This window comes from Natrix helvetica (assembly GCF_964273705.1).
Source record: "Natrix helvetica genome assembly, chromosome: 2".
In the NCBI taxonomy this organism is placed as follows: domain Eukaryota; kingdom Metazoa; phylum Chordata; class Lepidosauria; order Squamata; family Natricidae; genus Natrix; species Natrix helvetica.
In genome coordinates this window covers 39369826-39395861 of record NC_138552.1, presented here as the reverse complement: position 1 = coordinate 39395861, position 26036 = coordinate 39369826, and the positions used below count along the sequence as shown (strand labels likewise).

The 26036-nt window shown below is 36.3% G+C and overlaps 1 protein-coding gene across 1 annotated transcript in view; it reads left to right on the top strand.

Moving 5' to 3' along the window:
- Positions 1 to 13517, top strand: part of HAPLN1 (hyaluronan and proteoglycan link protein 1) — a 64968-nt gene extending 51451 nt beyond the window's left edge. Inside the window, exons 3-5 of the mRNA XM_081943351.1 lie at positions 5493 to 5861; positions 7905 to 8207; positions 11240 to 13517. Coding sequence (XP_081799477.1) covers positions 5493 to 5861; positions 7905 to 8207; positions 11240 to 11529 — 962 coding nt within the window. The 3' untranslated portion in view covers positions 11530 to 13517. The remainder of the gene's footprint in view (positions 1 to 5492; positions 5862 to 7904; positions 8208 to 11239) is intronic.
- The last annotated feature ends 12519 nt before the right edge of the window (positions 13518 to 26036 follow it).

Sequence of the window (26036 nt, the reverse complement as noted above, 5' to 3'; positions counted from 1 at the left end):
AGTGCACGCAAAGTGCACACACAAGCGAACTGGCAGTAACATCGGCCAGAACCCACCAATGGTACAGATAGATTGAATTCAACTTTCATGGGAGGTTATTTTATCACTATTTGTAGTTGTCACCCATTTTTATCTTGAATTGGTTTTTAGCCTTTCCTATTTATAGTTGCAATTAGTGATAGAATTGATTTAATATGAAGTAAGCTCATCTGAATTCTATGTCAATAAATAATTAGAAGGTATTTATCATAGCTCACATGTGACAATAATCTTTACAATAATAATCTATGAATTTTATTTAGGGGATTTGTTGCAGGATAAAGGAATCAAATTTTGTTGTGACAGAATTGAACAACCCAACTGAAAGAGCCAAATCAAAATAAAATTACTCACTGATTCCACAGTTAATACCAAAGGATTTGTACTTTAAAAAAAATTCAACACTTATTATCAAAGCAATGAGCCTTTCCAAAAAGACATCAACACTTTTCATTCACTTTGAATCACAAAATATTTAAGATGACACAGCTCTGCAAAAGCCAAATAGGCAGAAATTCGAGGACTTATCATTATCATTTCTCATGTAGGTTCATCAAACATGAAAAAAGATGTATCAATACCATAAATGTGTACAATGTGTTTATAAAGTATTTTTTCCCAATTTGTTAAATGCAAAATTTCCATGAGTTGTTTATAGCAAATTTATCAATACTAAAAATCCATTAGAAAAAGGAATAAAGGGCAGTTTTCTTCATACATATGAGCTAAGGATGATGGTTCATTGAATATGATGAGACTCATTTCCTTGTGTGTTAATGAACTGCAGATTGAACATGGACTAGCAGGATAATGTAGTTGTAAAAAAGCAAAATGCAATCCTGGCTATATTAACAGATACTGTATGTAGCATCAAAATCAAGAGAAATCATCATTTCTCTATTCTGTGTTGGTGAAAACATAACTGGAATATGCTTTCCACATTTTAGATGAATGCAAAGTGGTCCAGATAAAAGCAACTGAGATAATAAGGTGCATGGAAATAAAAATTAAAGAGGAGTAGTTGAAGGTGTTAAATATGTTTTGCCTAGAGAAGATTGCTGGGAGATGTGAAAGCTAACTTCAAGTAGCTGAGAGCCATCAAATAGATAATGGGCAGAATTATTAGAGTTGTTTAAAAAAAACAGAAACCCAAAGATGCGTTAAAATAATAAGAGTGTATATTGGTTGTTAATTCTTAAGTAATGTTCAACAATGGAAGAGATTACCTCTTTCACCGATAGTATTTAAACAAAGATTTATGGCCTTTTTTTAAAAAAAAGTGCTGCATTGGCCATAAGGTTGGATAAAATGCTTCTTATGGTATCTTTCAAGACTTTCATTCTGTGATTCTATAAAACATGCACAAAATATACATGCAGATATGCTGCAAATGTGCACATGTTTTCCCTTCCTTTCAGAACTGCCTTTTTTTCGTAAGATGGAACATAAATGCTTCTAGGATATGAGAATCCTATTTGTCAAGATGCATAACAACTGCAAATAAGTGGAGAGTGTGTGTACCCATAAACTCATTCATCCTGTTGAAATACGCAGCTGTTATGGTGAAGTGCCCTGTAAGATAGAAAGAGCACTAGGTGGCACTGTTATTTTAGAAAAATATATAAAAATAGGGATATGAAATTATCTGGATCCGGAACAAGAAAGGTGTTTCTAATCAGGCGTGGACATGCTCATTGTTCCTGTCAGCAGCTGCACCTATTCATGGGCTCACATGGTAGTGAGGCAAAAAAAAAAGTACAAAGCCAGAAAAATGCATGCCTGTTTTAAGAAACTGTTAACAGGTACAGTAAGCCTCTGATTGTCCATCCGAAGCACTTTTCACACATTGATACAAACAGCTGCACTATTCCTAGAAAAAGAATAGGATAAAATCTCTGTTTCTGTTTACTATAACTACTCCCTTCCTGAATGCCAAGGGAGGGAGGGAGGGGGGAAGGAAGGAAGGAAGGAAGGAAGGAAGGAAGGAAGGAAGGAAGGAAGGAAGGAAGGAAGGAAGGAAGGAAGGAAGGAAGTCATTAATAGAATATAAATAGGTCATTCACTGAAACTTTCACTAAATATGCTTATAGTTTTACTTCAGGTTTTCTTTGCTTTACAGACCAGCAAAGTTGGTCTCAAAGTTACTTTTCTATCACTCCCGGTATTATCCCAATTTTTATTATCAGTTGGTCTCTTGTATATATGCAGAGTAGCTAATGATTAGATTTTAAACCATTGTGACAATTCTGAAAAGCTTTAATTTGCCAACTTTCTTATAATGCACTATACAAGCTAAAAAAGTTCAGGCTTAAAGTTTCTTAAAATCACATGTGGTGAAATATTTTTACTACTTACTGTATTCCCCTGCAAAGCAAAAGTAATCAAGGATTCATTACTACCAATAGCAGGAAACCATTCTCAACTTTTCAAATTTAATTGACAGATACGGATCAGAATGGTTTCCTTTGTTATTCTCTGTCAAAGCTCTTTTCTGGACAAGTTTTATTGTTTCTTTTGTATTACAAACCTCCAATAATTTTCTTAACTTAGATTCTACCTCCACATCACTGTCCAATTGTAAATGAATAATTTATTCAACCAAAATAAGTTGGAACTTATTTCCAAATCAAAATTTCTATATGGGAGAAAGGGTTTAATAATGACAATTGAAATGAATCACTATTATTACTATTGTTGTTATTCACTCATATACAGCAGGCAGAAGTAATAATAAATGACTTTGATAATTTTCGGATATAATAAATTCATTGTTTTTTATGCATTCTGCCTTCAGCATTCTAACGATAAAGAGACAGTTGTATTTCAGACCTAGTTCAGAGTTCTTGTAAAATATTTGAAAAAATAGAATCAGGATGATATTGCGGCTGACTGCCATGTTCAGATTGGGAATTCCAGTTTTCCCCAAGGCAGAAATGTATTATATAATACTTATGACTCAGTGAGACTCTTTGAATTTTGTGATTGTTTAAAATATAATTTGCATGCAAGCTTTCACCACATATTGATCTGACTGAGAATCACTGAAACTTAATTAGTGGAAAAAATGAATCATATACGAATAAATGAAAACAAAATGTTAAGGAAAAAAATAGTTTTTTAGAATATTAATTTAACAAACTAGTTATCTCCCTTTTCCCCAGTATATGGTGGTTTTGTGTAATGGTTAAGGCATCAGACCTAGGAAACCATGAGTTGTAGTCCATCTTAAGCCTGAAGCCATCTGGGTGATCTTGGGTCAATCACTCTCTCTCAGCTCGAGGAAGGAGACAACAGCAAGCCAGTATTGAAAAACCTTGCCAAGAAAAATTCAGGCAATAGCCTAGGCATCTGCCAGGAATCAACACTGCCTTGAAGGCACTCCCCCACCCCCAAAAAAGGATACCACTTCTTGGAATTGATTTCAGGTGTCATGAAAGGACATCAGATTCTTACAAGTTATTGTAATGGCCTCAAACCATCTTCCCTTGGAAGACTATGAAGTACAAGAAGCTCTGAAGAAAACAAATCTTTTGAGCCCAATCAGGCTTGAGACTGGTATAACAGTGTATAATATTGGTCACTCTTATGGATGGAGAGAGTACAATCAGGAGAATGCCAATCCTTTTGGACAGTCTCTGAAGGAATCCAGAGATGGCATTGCTCTACAGTCAATATCCATCTTCCTTAGGCATTAGTTCCAGTCAGTGCTGATGGTCAGTGGTGGAATTCAAATTTTTTTACTACCAGTTCTGTGGCGTGGCTTGGTGGGCATGGCGTGGCTTGGTGGGCATGGCATGGAAAGGATACTGTAAAATCTCCATTCCCTCCCCACTCCAGGGGAAGGTTACTGCAAAATACCCATTTCCTCCCAATCAGCTGGGACTTGGGAGGCAGAGAATAGATGGGGGTGGTGCCAGTGAGAGGTGGTATTTACTGGTTCGCCGAACTACTCAAATTTTCTGCTACCAGTTCTTCAGAACTGGTCAGAATCTGCTGAATACCACATCTGCCAATGGTGTAAATGGATATGCCCAAAGGCCCCTATTTCTTGCAGTCCCCTGGGGATCTGACCTGTCTCCACATCTACGTGATTCCAGGGAGGTTATATGTTGGTGCAGGATTTGGTATTATCAGTATGGTGCATTTATGCATCTTGTCTCTAGGGTAACTTGATGCCTGGAGATTGTCAGAATCTGGACAGGAAAGAATATTTGTGAGCTGCCATAATAAAAACTGACTTTCTGCATCTTGAATAAAATTCAAAGTTAAACAAATCCCGTATAAAAATTAAAAAAAAAAGCACCGAACACTCAGAAAATAATAAAAGGTGGAAACAACAATGCATTAAAATATAGTCAAACTGAATCTTTCCAACATAGAGTAGCTTTGGATTTGGGAAATTCTCTGACTTTAGATAGAGTTATATTTTCCATGATCAGAGAGTTAGAGTTAGGGTTCTCCTAGACTTACAGTTCCCACTTTGAAAAACCGATGACACTTTATCTAAGAGGGCTTTTGCAAAGTTACACCTTAAGTGCCAGTTATAATTTTTCCTTAGCCCTACTCACAGACATTCATGTTCTAGTGACTACCAGTTGGGCTACTATAATATATATTACCCAGGGCTATCTTTACAGAAGATTCAGTAGTTACAATTGGTAGAAAATGTGGAATGTATCTTGATATAATCAGTGATACCTGCTAATTCAAGAGCAGCATTGGCTACCACCGAGTTTGAGGATATAATTCAAGATGCTGGTTATCACCTTAAGTTACACTCAGAAATCAATTGGTACCCTATATGGCTTCAGATTTGGTTATCTGAGGGACTGCCTTGGCTATATTTATTGACCAATACAACCACATCAAATTAGGTCACTTTTTCCAGGTCCTTTCTCTATTCAGTTGTCATTGATGGAGTCTTGGAAATAGGCATTCTCAGAAACAAGCTCTACTTTGTGGATTCCTTCCTTATAGTGATTCATCTGCCTTAGGCTTCGGGAAGTATTATAGATGTACATGTTCTATCTTGCACAGGAGGGTATCCTATAATTTGAAGATGGTTTTCTGCAAGTGTGACATATCTATCTGTTGATCCTTACTTTTCATCATCATCATCAACAACAAAAACAACAACATCACTATCTTCCTAGCATTATTATCTCAAGTACAAGATCTGCTTTTCAGATCAAGAATGCTATCTTGCATAATAAAATGTAGCATCTGGATCATGTCTGAATTTTGAAGGAGATGGAGAAGTAAATGCATATATGTTCACATTGTTAGCCATTTATATCATCATGAATGATAGGCATGAGGAAAGAGAGAGAAGGAGATATTGTACATATCCATAGATTTTTACATGCCTAGGAATGTGACTATTTTCATCTCTGAAACAGTTTGGTATACCTCAGCCATTCCTAACAATTTTCTTTTTTTCCAACATGTTTTAGAAAATGGACCTCATCTTCTTGTGAAAGCAGAACAAACTAAAATCTTCTCAAATCGTGGTGGAAGTGTTACTCTGCCATGTAAATTTTACCGTGACAATGCATTACCTGTCTCAGGAGTCCATAGAGTTCGTGTCAAGTGGACCAAACTCACTTCAGATTACCTCAAAGAAGTGGATGTCTATGTTGAAATGGGCTACCACAAAAAAAGTTATGGTAGTTACCAAGGAAGGGTATTCTTGAAGAAAAGCACTGAAAATGATGCCTCTTTGGTCATCTCAAATTTAATGCTGGAGGATTATGGGAAATACAAATGTGAAGTCATTGAAGGTTTAGAAGATGACTCAGCTGTTGTAACTCTAGACTTGGATGGTAAGCTTCCTGGCTAAACATAAATTGTTCATTAAAAATATTGCTATTACCATTGTTCAGACAACATAGCTTTCATTTCTCAATATAATCTATCATAACCCAGCCAGATTATATATTTTTTTCTTTAATTAATAAGAAAGATTATGGGATAAATTAAGTGTGTTAACCTACATTTTATTTCTGCAGAAGTTTTTTAAGGGAGCTTTGTTTATTGTTCTCTACAAGCTTTATAAATAATTTAATTGAATTTAAGACTTTAGGGTAACCACTGTCCCTAACATCATATGTGTCCATAATATTGGGACAAACCTCATGAAGGAAGAAGGCCTTGTTTGTAAGTGAAAGTCTTTATGGAATCCTGATCTAGATTGCATGAATATGCCCTCTGCACGTGTTATTAAATCCAAAACATCTTTGCTTCAGGTTCTGTATATATTGAAATCAATTTCAAAGCAACCTGACTTCTGAACAACTCAGGGCAGTTTATAAAAGAGAAGAACAACATATAGAGAAACAATTGTAACAGATCATAAGACCTACCACTAAGGGGAAAAAAACCCATGAGGCTCTACAAGGCTGAAGGGAACAATCTTTTGGCCATTCTGATTTAAGGCATTTTTGTACTGAATGGTTCTGTCTAAACAGCCTGAATTTGATGGGAAGAAAAATATTTTGGCTGGAGAATGTACTTAGCTATAGAAGCTACCCATAAAGCTTTTTAAGCATTTATATTTTACATTTCTTCCATTCTGTTTCTTAAATCAAGCATCTTATTTCAGAGAGAGAGAAAATCAATTTTAAGAAGAAAATTGAAGTTTTACTCCCATACTACGCCAGTTTCAACAATCCTGACTGGCTAGTTTGATCTGGTGTAGTTTCCAGTCTTACTATATTTGTAGGGCCTTCTCACTTACAGCAAATATGGAAAGAAATTAAGTTTCAGTTAAAGCCAATAGCTAAAAGTGTATTTTGTTTGGGGAAATAGCATTAAAGATAAATCCAAATTTAAAGCTTATTTGTAGGTTTCCCGTTCAAATTCACATCAAATGACAACTTTTCTGGCCATTCGTAAAGTTCATGTACCAAAGTCAAACAATCCATCTTCTTACTTGCTCTTTAAAACAAGCATGCTAATAATGAAGCAATGAATATAATAATGTATACAAAATACATTATAATGTATTTTGTATATAATAATGTAAACAAAATCAGATACAAAATAATGTATCTGATAGGTGAAAACCCACATTTGAGTATTGCATAAAGAATTGGTGGTATTCCATCAGGAAATAGTGAGTTTCAATACATGGTCTTAAGCAGTGGTAGGTTGCAGGCGGTACGCCCCAGTATGAGCATATCGGAACTTGCCTGGAGCACCGGGTACTGTTCCGGTATGGTGCTCTGGAGGGCCCACCTGCCTGCCCAAGCTCCTTACCTGTCCTTTAAAGCCTATGGTGCTACCGCACACGTGCATGGTGCATACAACCCCTGTGCGACGCTCCGCTGAGCAGCTGGAGCATTGCGGAGGCTTGTGGAAGCGTAGCTGGCAGCTATAACACACATGTGCATTGCACATGTGTGCGCACGCGCTGCACGCATCCATGTGGGTGACGCTGGATCCATTCCAACCATACCAGTTGGAACAGGATCTGGAACCCACCACTGGTTTTAAGAGAAGACAAAACTCTTAGACTAAATAGTTAGGCAGCATTCCCAAATATAAATTTTGTTTTGGTGATGGTAAGATCTCCATTCTTCTTCCATCTATTCTAACCTATATTGTCATTTTTGAAATGCCTTTCAGTTGGGGGAGAGTACCATTTATGTTCAATCTATAAGCCTCATTTTCAGCAGTGCTGTAATATTAACATTTTGGGGCTGATTTTGTTTTTAGACAAAAGAAGAAAAAAATGTTCCACTGAAAAATAAGTAAACTTGCTGCTGATTCTAATGTATGATCTGAACATACAGTAGTGCAAAATGTCCTCCCTTGATTAATTAATTAATTAAGCAGGCATCTTTTCTTCTTCTATTCTCTTTTAGGCATTGTATTCCCTTACTTCCCACGACTGGGTCGCTATAATTTAAACTTCTATGAAGCTCAGCAAGCCTGCCTCGACCAGGATGCAGTTATAGCTTCATTTGACCAGCTATATGATGCATGGAGGTCAGGACTGGACTGGTGCAATGCAGGCTGGCTCAATGATGGGTCAGCGCAATATCCAATTAGAAATCCCAGGGACCCTTGTGGAGGGAAGAACACAGTGCCTGGAATCCGGAATTATGGCTTCTCAAATAAAGAACAAAACAGATACGATGTCTTTTGTTTTACTTCTCACTTTACTGGTAAGTAATTTGAGTCCTTGAAAGTTTTCTGTAGAGTGAAGTGATATTAATTTCTATTTATTTCAGCAGGAATTGTAGCTCAGATGGTCAATGTGTTTTACATGCAAAAAGTCCCCAATTCAGTTTCAGGTCAAATTCAGTTCAATTCATCAATTCTTCCATTTAAAAAGATCACGCATCAGATCATCGAACAATGACAGAACTGTTGTTATAACAGGAGAAGGCAACTTCTTGATCTTATTTGGAATATTAATGTGATAATAATTCTCTCACAAATGGCTACCATTGTGGGATAGCTGATCACAAGGCATCCCAATAATGTTGCTCACAGCTGTGACCTGCACTACCCCAACATGATGACCAAGTTCTCAACTTCTCATTGTCTCTTTTTCAAGGCAGAGGAGCACATTTCCATACAAAGAAATGGACTCAAGCGTCTCACAATTGTTATTTTTAAAAAGGATCAGAGACAGAGAGCTTTTTTGAAAGAAGGGTGAAGCTAGACACTGATTCTTTGCTTCTCCCTGGTTTAGAAAGACATGTTTCCCTGAGCTCTAGCATCTGTGTTGAATTCTTCAGGAATCAGTACTATAACGTCTGAAGAAAAATGAGCAATAGAGCTCTTAAATACTGCAGAATTATTATTTTTCCTCCCTAGTCAATTCTGTGAAGTTCACCTATTCCACAATTTTGGTGGAAAAGATCGCGAATGCAGAAATTTTACTCCCATGTTATGTTTGCATAGTCCATCATTCTTGCTTGCTAGTTAGCAACATTTACTTGATATAACTCACAGAAGTTCAGGCACTGATACTTGATATGAAACTTCTTATATACTTATATCTTACAAACTTGAAAAATATTCCTCTGTTTTTCCTAGTAAGAAATCCATATGCAACAAGGTTGCTAAAAATTAATGCTAAATGAAAATTGTTGACTCGGAATGTAAATGTAGGTTAGAAATAGAAAAAATGTTACATTTTAAACAGAAAACAATGCTGACAATATTAAAGCAATGTAAGAAAACAATGCCTCTATTTCTGGGGAAATTAACAGAAAAACACTTATTTACCCAAGACTCACTGGAGAAGAGCCTAATACTGGAAAAGATTGAGGGCAAAAAAAAAAAGAATGGGATGACAGAGAATGAGATGCTGGATGGAGTCACTGAAGCAGTAGGCATCTTAGAACCAGGAATCTCATGTGTGTCCTAACTTGTATGGCTCTTGAGTAACAGATGTTTGGCTTGTAGCTCCACACACAAAGGGATGTTCCCTTGTTCTGCATACATATGCTCTGAGTATTCACAATAAAATTTATTTGCCTTAGAACATGAGAACAGTAAACATGACTATTCATTGGGCAATCTTGAAGAATGCACTTCCAAAACAAATAGGCTTTAAACATTGTACAAATGTTTACCTGATGCAGATCCAGCTATTTCAGTTCCATAAGTGGCTGACTGAACTGAGCAAATAAATCTTGTGCCATTTAAGCATTATCTGAGATTTGTGGAAAATGAATAAATACACACAATGAGTTCCAAAGAAACAGACCACTGTTTATAATGAAAATTCAGTTTCTCATAAGTCCTGATCCCATCCCATATAAATAATATAGTTTGCACATCATTTGGGCTTTGAGAAAAGGCTTCAAACAAGAGATAAGGTTTTAATTTGCCTTTACGTAAAGGCTATTGAATCTGCTTCTTAGGTGAAGGGAGAGGTGTTGGTTTTCTCTTGTTTCCATATTTCCCCTATAATCAGGGATGAGTTGGTATGGGTTCGCCTGGGTTCAGGAGAACCCATAGATAACATTATGACCAGTTCAGAGAACCTCCAAATCTCACTCCTGGCTGGCCCTGCCTATCCCACCCCGCTGCTCCCACCTGCTCCTTTCAGGAGTCTCCGCATGGCCTGTTTTGGATGTGAGTTAATTGCAGGGCCCGTGCGGAGGCTCTGGAAGGGGGAGAAATGGGCCTCCTGGAAGTTCCAAAGACTGGAAACAGGCCCATTTCTGGCCCCCAGAGGGCCTCCGGATCCTGGGGGAGACAGTTTTCATTCTCCCAGAGGCTCAAGGAAAGTCTCCAGAGTTCGGGGAAGGTTGAAACCCTCCCCTCACTGTGGTGCAGGAGGCCAACTAGGCTATGGCCACGCCCACCCAGCAACCAGGTAGACAATCCTTTGCTGATGTTTTTGAAGGCCACCCCTGCCTGTAATTCTGAGATGTCTTAAAGAAGTGGGCCCTCTGATTCTTCAAAATAGCCTTGCAGATCAATGGAGAAGTAATCGGGGATTATTGGACCAAGAAAACTACTTTGTTTAGAAGAGGCCTCAGTCATGTAGACTGGTCTGGGTTCATATTTTATTTTTTAAAAATTGTACCATGCATTTGTACCTTTGGACTGAAAGTATTAGAGAATATAGTATAAAATTAATTGCACCAAACCTCAAGATCGAAACCAGAATTATTTAAATTAGAGACATAGTATTGTGCAATGTGAATGAAATATTCACCTACGTATTAATGATAGTGTGAAAAACCACGTAGAAGCACCTTGAGCAGTTATGTCATACAGTACATATGAAGTGAAGAACCATTTCTGCTGATTTAAGTCTGTTGCAGTCCTCGTCTCTTCTATAGTATGCTACAGTATTGAAATGGGATGATTTAGATAATTACAAATGTTTATATGTATAATGGTACATATATTAATGTAGCAAATTTCAGTTAGATAAAGATTCAGTGATCTCTTTTACACAATAATGTTAAAGGATGTATCACTTCTTACCCTTCTGTAAGTATATTAGAAAATTTAATCTTGTCAGTAGAAAAAGTCTGCACATTTATGGAAAGAATGCAGTGTTCCCCCTATAATTTTAGGAATGACTATAGTAACTATAGCTTTGAACTGTTTTACACACGCAGACACTTAATAAATATAATGGAATTTTTTTAATGAATCCTTAAAATGTATTTTAATTGCATAACATTTTTTGCAAATATATTATAACCTTTCTGTATTCCATCAGGCCGTTTTTATTACCTAATACACCCGACCAAGCTGACCTACGATGAAGCTGTGCAAGCCTGCATCAATGATGGTGCACAGATTGCTAAAGTAGGCCAAATGTATGCAGCCTGGAAACTCCTAGGATATGACCGCTGTGACGCCGGCTGGCTGGCTGATGGCAGTGTCCGATATCCCATCTCCAAGCCAAGAAAACGCTGTAGCCCTAATGAAGCAGCAGTACGCTTGGTGGGCTTTCCAGATAAAAAGCACAAGCTATATGGAGTCTACTGCTTCAGGTCATACCAGTGAAAGGACCTCTAAGAGCACAACAGTGTCCATTCGATTAAGAACATGTGAAGATTGTTTCAATAAGAACTTACACAAATTGCCAAAACTGTGATAAATCTTTTTTTTTTTTTTACTTACTATAATGAGTCATTTCGTAAAAGAAACCAATTAATTTGTTCGGTTTTCTTTTTTTTTTAATCATTCAATAGATATTTTAAATTAATATAATTTAAAGAAAGCTCTAGGTGAAGAAGTTTTGGAAATGTAACTTTTTAAGCTACACAGTTCCAGAAAACATATTTTTCTTGAATGGGGCATGCAATAGCTTGATGATTGCTAGGACTCAGTTAAGGAATGTAAGGCTTATCAAAGGATAAAGTTTACATATTTGCATCATATTAAAAGATACCAGAGAATAATGACTGAGATCTGATGTCATGAACTGTGTTCATCTTTTATTAACTGCCATCCCATGTGGTTTTTGGGAGCGGTTAAAAAAAGATGTGAATGCTGTTTAAAGCACCAGTATTTTATGAAGTCTTTGACATTAAAAAAAAGTTTCACTAGTTCAAACCATGTATTTTAGCAATCTCTGGTAAAGAATTCTGTAACATTCCATCAAGCACAGTTAAATCTTCTGAACATATTCCTGGTTTTCTTATGTATGCAGTAGAAAATGTGTGTACGAATAGGTAAAGATTGGAGCCATTTTTCTTCTTAATACAAACTAAATATGCCTGAAATATATTGCATTACTTTGAATAGTTTTATGAACTTTTATATTACTGCAGCTGTTGTTTTAATTTTGAAATCCATTTTGCTAAGCAGCATTTCGCTTTTACTCAGGGCAGTTATCTATAAATGAACTGCTGGACAGAAATACACACGTATTAAATATAGCATCTTGATTCCATTGTAGCTTTTAAGTATTATTGCCTTTATAAATGAAAATTTTAAATATTTAAAAATTTCCTGTCTTAGTTCCATATGTCCAAGCCTTATTTGAATTTTGAAGCATATTCTCTGCTCTACAAATAAGAGGAAGATATTTTTTTATCCTGTTTAGGAAAAGGAGAAATATTTTAATACTGAGTACTCGTGATAAAATCAAAACTGTTTGCTTATTTTCATGGAGACACCAACTCCCACATTTGCATCTTATTATGCCTTGTATGGCCCATTTGCTTGTGAGCAAAGAAGATTTTATGTATGTCAAAGCTCTTGGGTTCCCCAAGAGAATACGACTAACTATAGCTATATTTTAATTGGGATTATTTGTTCACCATTAGGATTTTCAGATATTTTTCCAGATTACTTTCTATATTACCAGAATATGCTGATTTATGTATAGGACAAATGACGTATTAACCTTCTTCAGCCTAGAGTTCCCAGATATGTGGGAGTTCGTTTATTCATGATCCTTGGGAATGATGAGTGTTTAATTCTAAAACATCAGGAATACTCATGATATTTCTGGTGGAAAATAAAGGTAGCAAAGTATAGTAAGCACTGGATGAAACTGCTTAGAATTAATGGCTCTGATAAAACAAACATTAAACTATGACTAAGGTCTATGTTTAATGAAAGAAATTACAGATAGTGTAGATCTTGCTATGATTTACTGTGTAACCTTAGGTTATATTAGTGGGATTTGTTCCAAGGATCATAAATGTCTTTATTTGGACTCAGATAACAGAATCATATTGTCAATAGTTACATGAGATTCGTATATATTTCTGGGCCATAATTCCAGCAAGAAAAAAGTGTTGTAATAATATATTTGTGGTTTAGTCTATGTACCACAATATTATAACTAACCAAGGGATTTTTATCTTCACTCTTTTCAGAGAGTTTGCTCCAGCTAAAATAATATACAGTAGGAATAGAAACTATTCACCTACATCTATAGCTAAACTTGTGTATTCTATGCAAAATGTTCCCATGTCAATATTTCCGAACAATCAATTTATTGTATAAATGACATAGAAATAAAATATCTAATACTCGTGGATTGATTAAAATATGTTGCAAAAAGAAACATTGATATGATTGTGCAAACATGTAAATGAGTATCTGTACCTTAGGAGAATGGTCATTAAAGATGGAAAATAGAAGGAGACATTTTAAGCTGTGAATTGTTCATAAAAATATAATAGAATAATAACACACTTGTTTACTTCAAACAAAATTGGCTACAAGGTTCAAGTGAAATTTCATAATAATCTGCAAGCTTTGTTGAGTAAAAGAACACGAGATACATAAGACTAGATGTGTGGTGCATCTGTTTGCTCTTTAGAGCAGCCAATAGCCTGATTATGGACACACTTTGCAAATGTTTAAATCTTTTGTATTGCCTAATGCTTTTTCTTGTCCAGAACAAGTACAAATTACTACAAATTATTTGCTCTTCCAAGCTTGAGGGCCATCAGGTGGTATTTCTCAGTTGATTGGGAAGCATATAAAGTGGAGATTGTGAACAAGTTAAGGATAAAGGACAGATATGTTTTTCTTATGCTTGCTGACTTCAACTATCTTAAGAAGACCAGTATTAAAATAAAATAATGTCTATATTTCCTATTAATTGTAATGTGATCAAGTTTAAAACAAAACTTACACTTTGTGGCTGCTTCTCTGGAGACAGCATTATATATTTAAAAATAAATAAATCTGCTTCCAGAAAAGATGGTATTTCCATCTACTACGTGGTGTCTCTGCATTAGAAATGTATTAGACTATAAGCATTTTTATTGCCATTCAAATATAAACTAGTTTTGAAAAAAATGTTCAATATAATTGTATCTTTACAAAAGATAATGGTCATTTGAGTGGGAAAAATGGTATTACATCCTGCAGAGCAATATTTTTAAATGACTGTACTTATATTGTACTTTTGCTCATGATATACCTGATATTCTCTTCAAATATAGCTATCAATCTTGGTATGCTGAAAGCAAAATATCATTATCAATCAATCCCGAATGAATCTGTTTTGGTCATGCAAGGGAACAGAAGAACAGAAAGGTTTATTGCTTGCCATTATTTTGCGATAGTAACTTTAAAAAAAAAGAAACTTGCATTAAAGCTTAACTTTTATACTGCCATTTACTAACATACAACTTTTTCCCCTAACTGCAGCTTTTCATACTAATAATGAAAATGTATAGATAAATACCTATTTTGTAATTAATTCTTTTAAATGCAATATTGTAAATAAGGTTTCTAAAATTAATCCAGCTATTTAATATTCATGTTTAGAAGGTAAGAATAAAGAATAAAAAAGTAATAATAAAAGAAACAATAGGTAACAGCATATTTGTTATTTTAAGATTTTTTTCTTTTGCAAGTCAACTATTAACACTAAGCATATTAATATTAATTTTTGATATTAATGGAAAAACCACTACATTATGATTAATTTTCAAGCTTCTTTAAATATCTATCCAGGAGGTCCCTTAGATTTTAGTAGTTATTTGCATGTAGGTAGATGAATGGAAAAAAATACGTCCAATCATGATGAGATAGCAATTCATTTTTTTCATGTAAAAATATGATGTTGTACCCACAGTTTGATAATCATAATTATAGTTTTAGTGCCGTATATTAAATCTAATTCTAACTGAAATTAAAGGATAAACATTAGATGCTTCAACAATGTATTCAAATGAAAAATCCTATTAGGTTTTTTTTTGTTTTTTAATCTTGTGCACATAGAATACTTTGGAGATGAATAGCCAGTTTTTTGCTACTGCTGTTGGTCATGCACTCACATGTTCAGCATTAGTTAACAAGCTTAGATCTCTTAGATTATACCATTTAAAATACAGGAAACATTACATTTGTAAATGTTACGCACAAGCAAATTAGTATTTGTCATTGTTTTCTAACTCATTTCTTAATTTTCTTATATTTTAATCCTTTCTTTCGTTCTTCTTTTCTTTCTTTTTCTTTCTTCTTCTTTCTTTCATTTAAAACTTTACATTTCATGTCATTCTTGTGATGTTCAGTTCCTGTCACAAAAGCTTTTTTTTTCTACAGCAAATGATTTACTAAACAAATTTTTCTAATGTTAAAATGCACAGTACATTGAAAAACGTCTCTTGAAAATGGAGTTTAATCAGAGATTAAATATATAGGGTTTGATCAGTCTTTGTAAACCATACACAGCTCTCAGAAAGGTTTGCCATGGTGGTTAGTAGGATAGCATAGCATAGGATAGAACAAAATAGAATAAAATAGACTAACAGAGTTGGAAGTGACCTTGGAGATCTTCTAGTCTAACTCCCTGCTTAGGTGGGAAACCCTACACCACTTCAGATAAATGGTTATCCAATCTCTTCTTAAAAACTTCCAGTGTTGGATTACTTACAACTTCAAGGCAAGTTGTTCTACTGATCAATTGTTCTAACTGTTACAAAATTTCTCCTTAGTTCTAAGTTGCTTCTCTCCTTGATTAGTTTCCGCCCATTGCTTCTTGTCCTTCCCTCTTATTATTATTTTTAGTCTTCATAATTTAGACAGGACTATTCACCTACAGAAAAGAATGAGTTTTCAAGTAATTCATCAGTCTACATTAATGACAAGTAAATAAAATTTACTAATTTAAAGTAAAATTTCAAGATAGTATAGTACTTGCTTTATGACCAATATGCAAGTCTTCCAATTTAGTACAATAAATTAAAAGTCAAACTATTTGAAAATAGTTAAGTAATGTTGTTAATTAGTTACAATGGAAACAGTACACCTAACCCAGTATCTCTCAACCTTGGCAACTTTAAAATATGTGGACTTCAACTCCCAGAATTCCTCAGTCAGTATGTCTTGCTGGTGAATTCTGGGAGTTGAAGACCACACATCTTAAAGTCACCAAAGTGGAGAAACGTTGCCCTAACCAAATAGTAGAAAGGCAATAAAATACACACTTCCAATAAAAATATTACTAAGAATTCTGTGCTAAAAAAATACTACATGATCTAAGAAGATATTTTCATTTTCTCATAAATATTCATCAAAATGGAAAATATCTCCAAACCCTCGGGGATGGAATAGTATCGATTTCCTAGGTTACAGAAAACATTATCATGTAGTGTAAGTAGTGAAGGACAAAGCAGCATCAAAGTTAATACAAGGTAGAGAGAAATGAAATGTATTTTATACATTTATTAATATGCATAATAATAAATAGAGATTATAATTCTCTTCTAAAGGAAATGTGATTGAATCCTGAAGGAAATGCTAAATTGGTGGATATTACTATTCAAAGAAGAAAGAAAGGCAGGCAAACAGAAAGGAGAGTCTGCAAAAATTGAAGAATGCATTGTGCCATTTCTTATATTTTACAATGTACTTGAATTTAATGTCCCAATGCAACAATTAAATCATACTTACATTTTCCAAAAGAAACATGTTTTCTTTTTGGGATAGGAGTAATTAGTAAATATCTGGTATTTTTTTCCTTCATGAAGTCACATGCAAAGGGAAGAAATTACTAAGTAGTATATTCCAGTGGTGGGATTCAAAACTCTTTACTACCAGTTCTGTGGGCATGGCTTGGTGGCCGTGGCATGGAATGGCTTGGTGGGTGTGGCTTGGTGGGCGTGGCAGGGAAAGTATACTGTAAAATTTCGATTCCCTCTCCACTCCAGGGCAAGGTTACTGCAAAATCCTCATTTCTTCCCAATCAGCTGGGACTCAGGAGGCAGAGAAAAGATGAGAGCAGGGCTAGTCGGAAGTAGTATTTATTGGTTGTCCGAACTCAAAATTTCCGCTACCAGTTCTCCAGAACTGGTCAGAACCTGCTGAATATCACCTCTGGTAAATTCCCAATATAATTCTAAATTTTTGTTATTATCCATAAAATTGTTAAAATAAAAATAAAAATGGGAGAATCAGTTTAATTCCATAGATTTAGACCTACTAATTAAATACAAATACTTATTATCCAAACCAGCATTGGATTGTTTGGTATAGGATGGGAACTTTTATAAATTCCATTTTAAGCAGAGCCTCATATACTTCTTTACCTTCTCCTGCCTGTTGTGGCTCATAATGATGGATTCCTAATGAATCCTGGAATATCCATGTCTTTTTTTTTGGGGGGGGGGCTAACTGGATAGTTAAAAGAAACAAAGAAATACTGTAATATAAAATCAATTCATTCTGTTTTTCCCAGGATTAAGAAAAAAATGTGGATCTTACCTAGGCACAGTAGGTAAGACAGATGGAGAAGATAGGACAGATTATGAAAGTTTGGTTTGAACTTGTAAACTACTTCAGTTCCTTTAATTATATTTGATAGGTAAGTCTCAGAGAGGATTATAGGGAGGCAGCAAATGGTGTATTGTGGTTGGCTTGGATTATACATTTGAGTGCCAAAAAGAAAAAAAACAAGGGGAAGGGAGGAAAGAGGTGTCTGTCTGACAGCTGATGTGGTTTCCAACATGCATCTCTTCTCCAATTCCCTTCCTGTTTGAGGCTTTTTCCCCTTCTGCCCAATCAGTAGTGAAAAACATTGTCCTGAATGCTCAAAGTTACTTGGCAAATGGAAGAACATCCTTAAATGAGTGTTCAGTATTTGGTTCAATTTGCAGGTTATTGGCCAAAGAAACCTCCAAAAAGATTGAGGAGTACATTGTACAAATCAGCAGCCTTTGCTTCAGGCAGTCAGGACTTTTTCTTCCACCGCTTGTCATATCTTCTGTCCTTTTTTAGTTAGCACTCAGAGCAGTGGTCCATCCAGATATGACCTGTGTAATCTTCTGCTAACAATCCTATCCCATCCAGTGACTTCCTTGCAAAACTACCTAACAAACTTAGTGAAGAAGCATGTTTTTTTCAGTACTGTATATGTCAAAAAGTGGCAACAAATTTCAGAAATGTTTTTTTAAAAAACAGGCAAATCACCCAGAATTGCCAGAAGTTAGGCAGCATGTAAAATTAATGAAAGTGTGGAGTCCTTGGTGCTCTCTTACTTTTGTTGTTTACTTACAGATGTTTCATTACTCATTCAATCAGATAACATCATCAGTGTAAATATGTGTGGAGTTTGCTCCTTGTTTATATATAGGAGCATTCCCTGCCATTGTTGTTGCTCCTTGTATATTTTATTATTTATTTATTTTTCAAAATTTATAGACTGCCCCCTCGAGCATTTCCTGCCATTGTTGTTGCTCCTTGTTTATATATAGGAGCATTCCCTGCCATTGTTGGTGGAGATGCAATGTTTTTTCTTGGTAGTTCCTTGATTAGGATATTTTTCTCTAATTGGTTTTTATGTCGGTTGTAAATCCCTGTTTATGTAGATGTTTTTGTTTGTTGTTAATCCCTTTTTATCTGGCTGATGCTCCAAGTTGATGGAGAGGGTGCATTCTGGTCTTTTTTATTTCTTTCTTAGCTTTTTTGTTGTCTCTTTTAAATGTGATTTATCTCTATTTATCTATTAATGATTGATTTACCAAAAATGCCTTGGCATTTCTGGATTTAGCTTGGTTTATGATCCTCACAGTTTCCAAGTTTGAAACTATGGTTGGATCTGACCATGTGTTGTGAGATTAAGGAGTTTTCATTGTATCTTCTGATTGTAGTTAGTATGCACTCTGCTAGTTTTCTGCCTGTCTGTCCCACATAGTAGTTGTTACACTTACATGTTATGTTATGTATGGTAGAGTTATCCTTTTTATACCTTGTATTCATTGTGCTGTAACAGATGGAGTGGTCAGACACTTTTAGATAAAGTTGTATGAGTGTTCATTTTGGCAGAAGATACTGTACAGACAATATGACTAGTCCAGTGGTGGGCAACCTTTTTTTTCAACTGAGCCAAATCTCACCAAAACCACAATTGAAATTTATTTTGAGAGCCACATTTTTAAAACCGAAAATACATAGGATGGTACACTGTTTTTAGTTTCAATAAACTCTGGCATTTGAAGCACGCAAGTCTTAAAGCTGTCAAGTTACAAGATCCTTGCATCCCTAACCCTTTAGGAAAAAAACCCCAAGGGGTCTTCAAACCTGACAGCTTTAAGACTTGTGGAGTTCAACTCCCAGAATTCCTCCTCCAGTCATGTTGGCTCAGGAACTCTGGCATTGAAGCATGCAAGTCTTAAAGCTGTCAAGTTGCAAGACCCTTGCACCCCTAACCCTTTAGAAAAAAGAAAAAACCCAGGGTCTTCAAACCTGACAGCTAGAAGACTTGTGGACTTCAACTCCCAGAATTCCTCCTCCAGTCATGTTGCGGCGACGTCATCTGCATGGATCCATCTTCGGCTTTTTTCACAGGGGGCAGGGCTGCTGCTGAAGATGTCGACGAGCCCCTGCCGCCACCAGAAAAACAGCTGCCTCTTCCTCCTCCTCCAACAGCACCACTACATTTGGAGTGAAGCCGCCAAAGCTCCCGCTGGCGCCCCCCTCCACTCGGAGCACCGCGTTACCCCTGCTGCCTTCTCTGCCGTCGCCATGCTTTTGAGAAGCCATGAGGCCTTTTTTCCCTGCTCCTGCCCCCCTCCCGCCGCCTTCCTACTGGCTCCCATGGCCTCATGGCTCCTCAAAAGCACAGCAGAGGAGGAGGGGGCAGGGTAACGCGGGGCCCAACTCAGGTGCTCCTAACAGTGGGGGAGGCGCCGCAGCCATAGGCGGGGGCGCCGGCGGGAGCTTTGGCGGCTTCACCTCTGCCGCAGCATCGGGTGCTGTTAGAGGAGGAGGAGGAGGCGGCAGCAGATATTCCGGTAGCGGCAGGGGCTTTACTTTAGCTACAGTGCTGGGCGCAAGCAGCTAGGATTGGCCGTTCAAAAGGCAACCGACAAAAGCCACTTTCCCAGAGGGGAGGCTGTTGGAAGAGGGAAGTTGCTGCCGTTCCCCGCTTGCCGCTTTCGGAGTCATTTTGAGGCTGAAAGGGAGCAACTAACACGTCTCCTTGCCACAAAGTGTCATTGAAATGCAATATCTTCTGTGTCTTCTCCCCCCCCCCCAATACCGAGGGCGATTTAAACAGATTAAGGCCGAAGAAGATAAAGCGAAAGTACAGTTTGTTAGCGAGTCACTCCCCCCCCTATGTCTTCCTCCTTAAAACCTGTAGCGGCAGGGGCTTTACTTTAGCTGCAGCGCAGGGCGCAAGCAGCTAAGATTGGCCACCCACAAAGGACCTCCTCCCCGGCCTTGCTTTCCTGGCGTCAGTCGCCCCGCGCTCACCAAAACAAGTCCAGGGAGGTCCTTTGCGGGCGGCCAGTTCTAGCCGTCTGCAAAGGACCTCCCCAGCCTCCGGCGCTTGTGACAGCAGAAAGCACTGCGCGGCAGTTGGAAACTGCTGCACTGTGTTTTCTTGCCACCTGCACGGGTGCTCAGCCGCGCACCTTAGAGGGAACAGTGGGAGGGAGGGGAGCGGGCGCCCGGCACACAGAAGAGCCACATTAAAATGTGTAAAGCGCCGCATGTGGCTCACGAGCCGCGGCTTGCCGACCACTGGACTAGTGTAATATTGCTTTTTACATCCATCTCTTGTCCTGTGAACTCCACAAGGATGCCCAAAACAGCCTTGTTTCAGATTCTGGCTTGGAACAAAAGTAAAACAAAAGCCATTTTTTCCCATGCAGACCAAACTATTATTGGCTGGTGATCTCATTTAATTTTGGAAATATTTGCAGGACTACAGTGTAAGATTAGGAACAAAATAGACAAAGAATTGAGAACATGTAATTGGCACATCATGCCCATTGCCTTGGATACTACTCCATGTCTAAATTCATAGCTTAAGACCAAATATTAGAAAAATATTTATTGTCATATGAATCTTCCCATAAAAGTCCTAGATGGAGACTATTTTACAGGAGTCACTATCAACTTGCAGGGTCTAATTTTGAAACTCTTTTATGGAGACTTTTTGCCACTCGCGATGGATTTCTTAGCACCAGATAGGTTCAGTTTTATGCTTGATACATAATCTGAATGGTTTACTGCTTTGTCACTTTTTATAAATATATAATTCAGTTATTTCATTCTCATAAACCACCTTGGAATATAACTGAGAAATAGCATAAAATACTTATAGAAATAACAAACATGCATCATATTGCTGCTTTTGTTAAGAGATGCACATGCATGGTAGACTTGATACATATCACAGGTCTCCTATACTTTCTTCTTTGCGTTTTTGCAACTTTCTTCTTGGGTTTCCATAGCATTTCTTATTTTTGGTACTCTGTTTTTCACAAAGTTAAATATGGCTTCATTAATTAACCAATTTCATGGCAGGAAAGGAGAGGTGAAAAATTTCCCTTTAGGATCACCAACTGTATTTGCAAATTTGCAGAGGTTTGTAAATTTTGAGGAAAGACGTGTAGAAATGCCAGTTCTTGAAATAATAATAACACTAAAGCAGATAAGGTATAGAATCAGGATGCTTAGTCCAATAATTTTTGGCACGCTGAGTAAATTCCCATGATAAAACCTGTCTATTTACCTAAACTCTAGAGTCTGAAATTGTTATGGGAATAAAAACAGTTGCATTTTTTTCTAAAAACTGGCTCAAAACCTAGGCTTATCCCAGCCTCACCCTTTCTAATGGCACCAGGGAGAACAAAAACAATTTGAGAAAATGATTCTTAATATCTTAGTCCACTGTATTTACACACTTTTTTGCAGATTCTCCTGCTGCATATAAACTATTTCAAATGTAGAGAGCCATCTGATCTCTGATCCAAATAGATTTTCAGTACAAATCCTGTACCATGCCTGACCACTAATTTAAAACTGGTCAAGTCAGAATGAAAACTCCAGTATACTCTTTGTATATTTTAATAGAGTAGAATTGCACCTTAAAACTGTGAAATAAAGAATCGCTCTGTACAGCAAGCATGCCCAAATTTATTTTGTCCCATAAGGCCGGTGAAATACAAATGTACATTTAATAGGGTGAAATAATTTTGAAATGATAATATAAATGTTACAAATGTTGAGCCAATGCTATCTCCATCCATGTTAGTAAATGAAACCAATCCTCAAAGTGTCTTGCAAAAAATGGGGAAAAGGCCTAAAAATAATTTCCTGACAAACTTTTAAATAATCTTTGCAAAAAGAAAGGTTAGTACCTAGGTGTACTTACAAAAAACATCAGGGGGTAAATAAGAGCAACTTGGACATGAGCCCAGTAACTACTTGATTAAATAAGGCTGCATCTAACCCAGTCTCAATAGTCATTAATAATTGATGTGCTGCATTATTAATGAATTGCACATAGTTGTTCGACATCAAAGGATAAAAGAAGGCAGAAGTAATAAATTTAGGTCATAATGCAGATGGGAATGTTCTGTCTTAAATGTAAAGACCTGGGATTAATGCATTGGCACTGTGACACATAAAATGGAAAGCTATACATGTTCCTTCCCCCCGAACAAGGATAGCCTACTAACAATTTCCTGACTACATGTCCACATCTCGCCACTTATATCTCCATGTCTTCCACAAATAAGGTGTTAGAGTTCATCAATGATTTATCTTCATCAATGATTTAGATGAAGGTATAGAAGGGAACTCATCAAATTTGCAGATGACACCAAGCTGGCAGGAAGATATATAAGGAGCTTGACAGATTGGAACACTGGGCCCTATCTAACAAAATGAAATACAATGACTAGAAGAGTAAGGTTCTATATTTAGGCAAGAAAAGCTAAATGCACAGGTACAGAATAGGTAGTACCTGGCTCAATAGTAGCAACTGTGAGAGGGATCTTGGAGTCCTGGTGGACAATCACTTAAATATGAGCCAGCAGTGTGCTGCAGGTGCAAAAAAAAAAAAGCCAACACAGTCCTAGGCTGCATTAATGGAGGGATAGAATCATGATCAAGTGAAGTATTAGTGCTGATATACAAAGCCTTAGTATGGTCACATTTGGAATATTGCGTCCTGTTTTGGTCACCACAATATTTTAAAAAAATCATTTTTTTCAGTCATTTCTAGTAAGAATAGTGACCTCATAGAAGCAATATTTGATATTACTATTGGTAAGCTCTACCAACCACCATGTAACAGAAACTGTGCTTGTTGACTAGTGATTCTCATCCTGCCCTGTTGTTATCTGATATGTCAATGGTACTCATCAAGCACAGAAGCAAATTCAGAGATTATGATGGTTGACGATTTCACGAGATCCCATGCCTGACTGATGGGGTAGAGAGGTATACAGCAGAGAAACGAACAATCTTCCTATTTCCTACACTCCAAACAACAGCAGCATAAACCACAACCTGGAAAGCATTGTGGGCCTTGCAGTTACCTTGAAGTATGAGGAAGTACCTGCTGTCTTCCATGTTACACTACTGTTTCTCTCACCTTTTCTTTTCTTCCTTTGTCACTATTTTTTAATACATAAAATAAAAGAACTGTAGCACAGTCAATCTTTGTCTTTTGTTTGGTGGTGTAGAAGCTGTCTAGCTGGAAACATCTCATTTGTGTTCACTTCCGGCTGTTCCTAAAAGTAATCTATATTTTCAAAAGGTTACATGGAAGATCTGGGTTTTTTTCAGGCCAATGGACTGTGGTTGAAAAGTGAACAGTTTCAGATGGGGAAAAAATTCAGCAACATCCATCCAGGTATATACTGTATATGGAAAGTCTTTCTGCTGATCCACAGGAATGGTGATCTCAGCCAATAAAAATAAGGGACTGTGGTTATAACTGAAGTCTTTTTCATTATCCTAAAAAAAATAGATGAGTTCAGTGGGTTGAAATTTGATGCAGACTTCTGAAAACCTGCATACCAGTATGTAGTTGTCTAAGTTTTATACAAGAACATAGAGTCTCTGTGTCTTGTCCCCAAGGCCTTCATTGCATTCACCACTCCCAATTATCAGTGAATTGGAATTTTTATGGTAACAGAAGAGGAAAATTATTATCAAGTAAAGATGAGCAGGATAGATGGCAGAAATAGCACTGAGCTCTGCAAACTCATGGGAAAAATAAATAAGAAATGATCAAATATTTTTGGGAAGAAATCCAGTTGAATTGGATTTTAAAAATTCTATTAGATTCTGATTATTTGAAATAGGTGCATTTTTTTTCAAGTCTCAGAACCCACTGATTTTGGGATTGAAAATGAATCTAGAGGAAGGAGTGAGGACAAAAATTGGTATCTAATATTTAATTTGATAAATATTAGATCTTTGCTCCTTCCTATAGACTCATTTTCGAGCCCAAAATCAATCAGACCACTCAAGTGTGTTCTGAGACTTGAAAAAATATGTACCTATTTTAAATAATCAGAATTCAATAGAATGTTTAAATAAATAATAAAAAGATACATCTAGAGATTATTCCAGTTCAACACTTTGACCAGTATGCCACTCTGGATCTCCTTTCTGTAGAATAATCCATCAGAATATGCTTCTTTTTAAGCATATGCTAGTTAGTTGACTCTTGGGAAAACTTGGAAGTCCAAGAAAGAAGAGGATGCCAAAGCAAGTGATCCCAAACTTTTTCTAAAATTAATAAATTAGTGAGTCAAATGGGTAGCAATCAAAGTTCCATTTACACTGTCTAATTTCCAAATTCTGTATTACCAAGCCATAGGTCCAATGAAACTCCATAAGACTTTCTTCTGAATAAACATAATCTGCCAAATGATCCTTTGAATGAAATTATAGTAGAAGTTTAGTTGTTCTGGATATTGTTACATTCATTATCCCTATGGAATAATGTCTTAACTTTCTTTTTCAGGGAAATGAAGAAAATGCTTTGCATTTCTAACTAATTATGGTCAAGGTTGTCTTCCCATATATTTTACAAATACCCTTTAACTTAATAATATCATTGGTGTTCTAAAAATCATGCTAAAATTCAAGAATCATGTTACTAAAATATTCCTATCTATCCATTTCACATTTTTGGGGGGGACAGAATGATCATCCTAGATTCATGGATTTGGCAATGCCTTAGATTATTTAAGAGTTCCATGGGAATTGTTAGCTGTATCCTGATTTTAACTTGAGTTGATACAAAGAAAACAAAAAGTATAATACCACCCGTATTACATCATATACATGATACTGTGCCATTTAGTAAATGGCACAGACAGAATTTCTCTAACATTTCTCAATAAAACATCTGCATATGCTTTTCGTATTGATACTTTTTAAAATGGAACACACAAATTACATCTGTTCCAAGTCCTGTATATGGTTCTAAATGTCTTCTAAATGTTGGTCTGAATGATTATTTTAACATGACAAAAAGAAAAGTTTCTTGGGTACATGGGAGGTACGCCTTTTCTAATTTGTATAATTTAAATAGAAATAGTAGGGGCAGGATTATACACAATAGACATGGAAATTAGGCTGGGCTATTTTTCAATTACATACAAAGCAAATACTTGTTTTAGGTATCTCCAAAGTCATGAAGAATTCTGAATCTACACATCCTCAAGTCAACATTTTATTGGCTACACAAAACAAAGATTTAGGCTGAATCTGAGAGTAGAAATATGAAGGCAGAAATGCATGCAGATATTCTCAATATGCCAATGAATTTGAAAGGTAGTTCA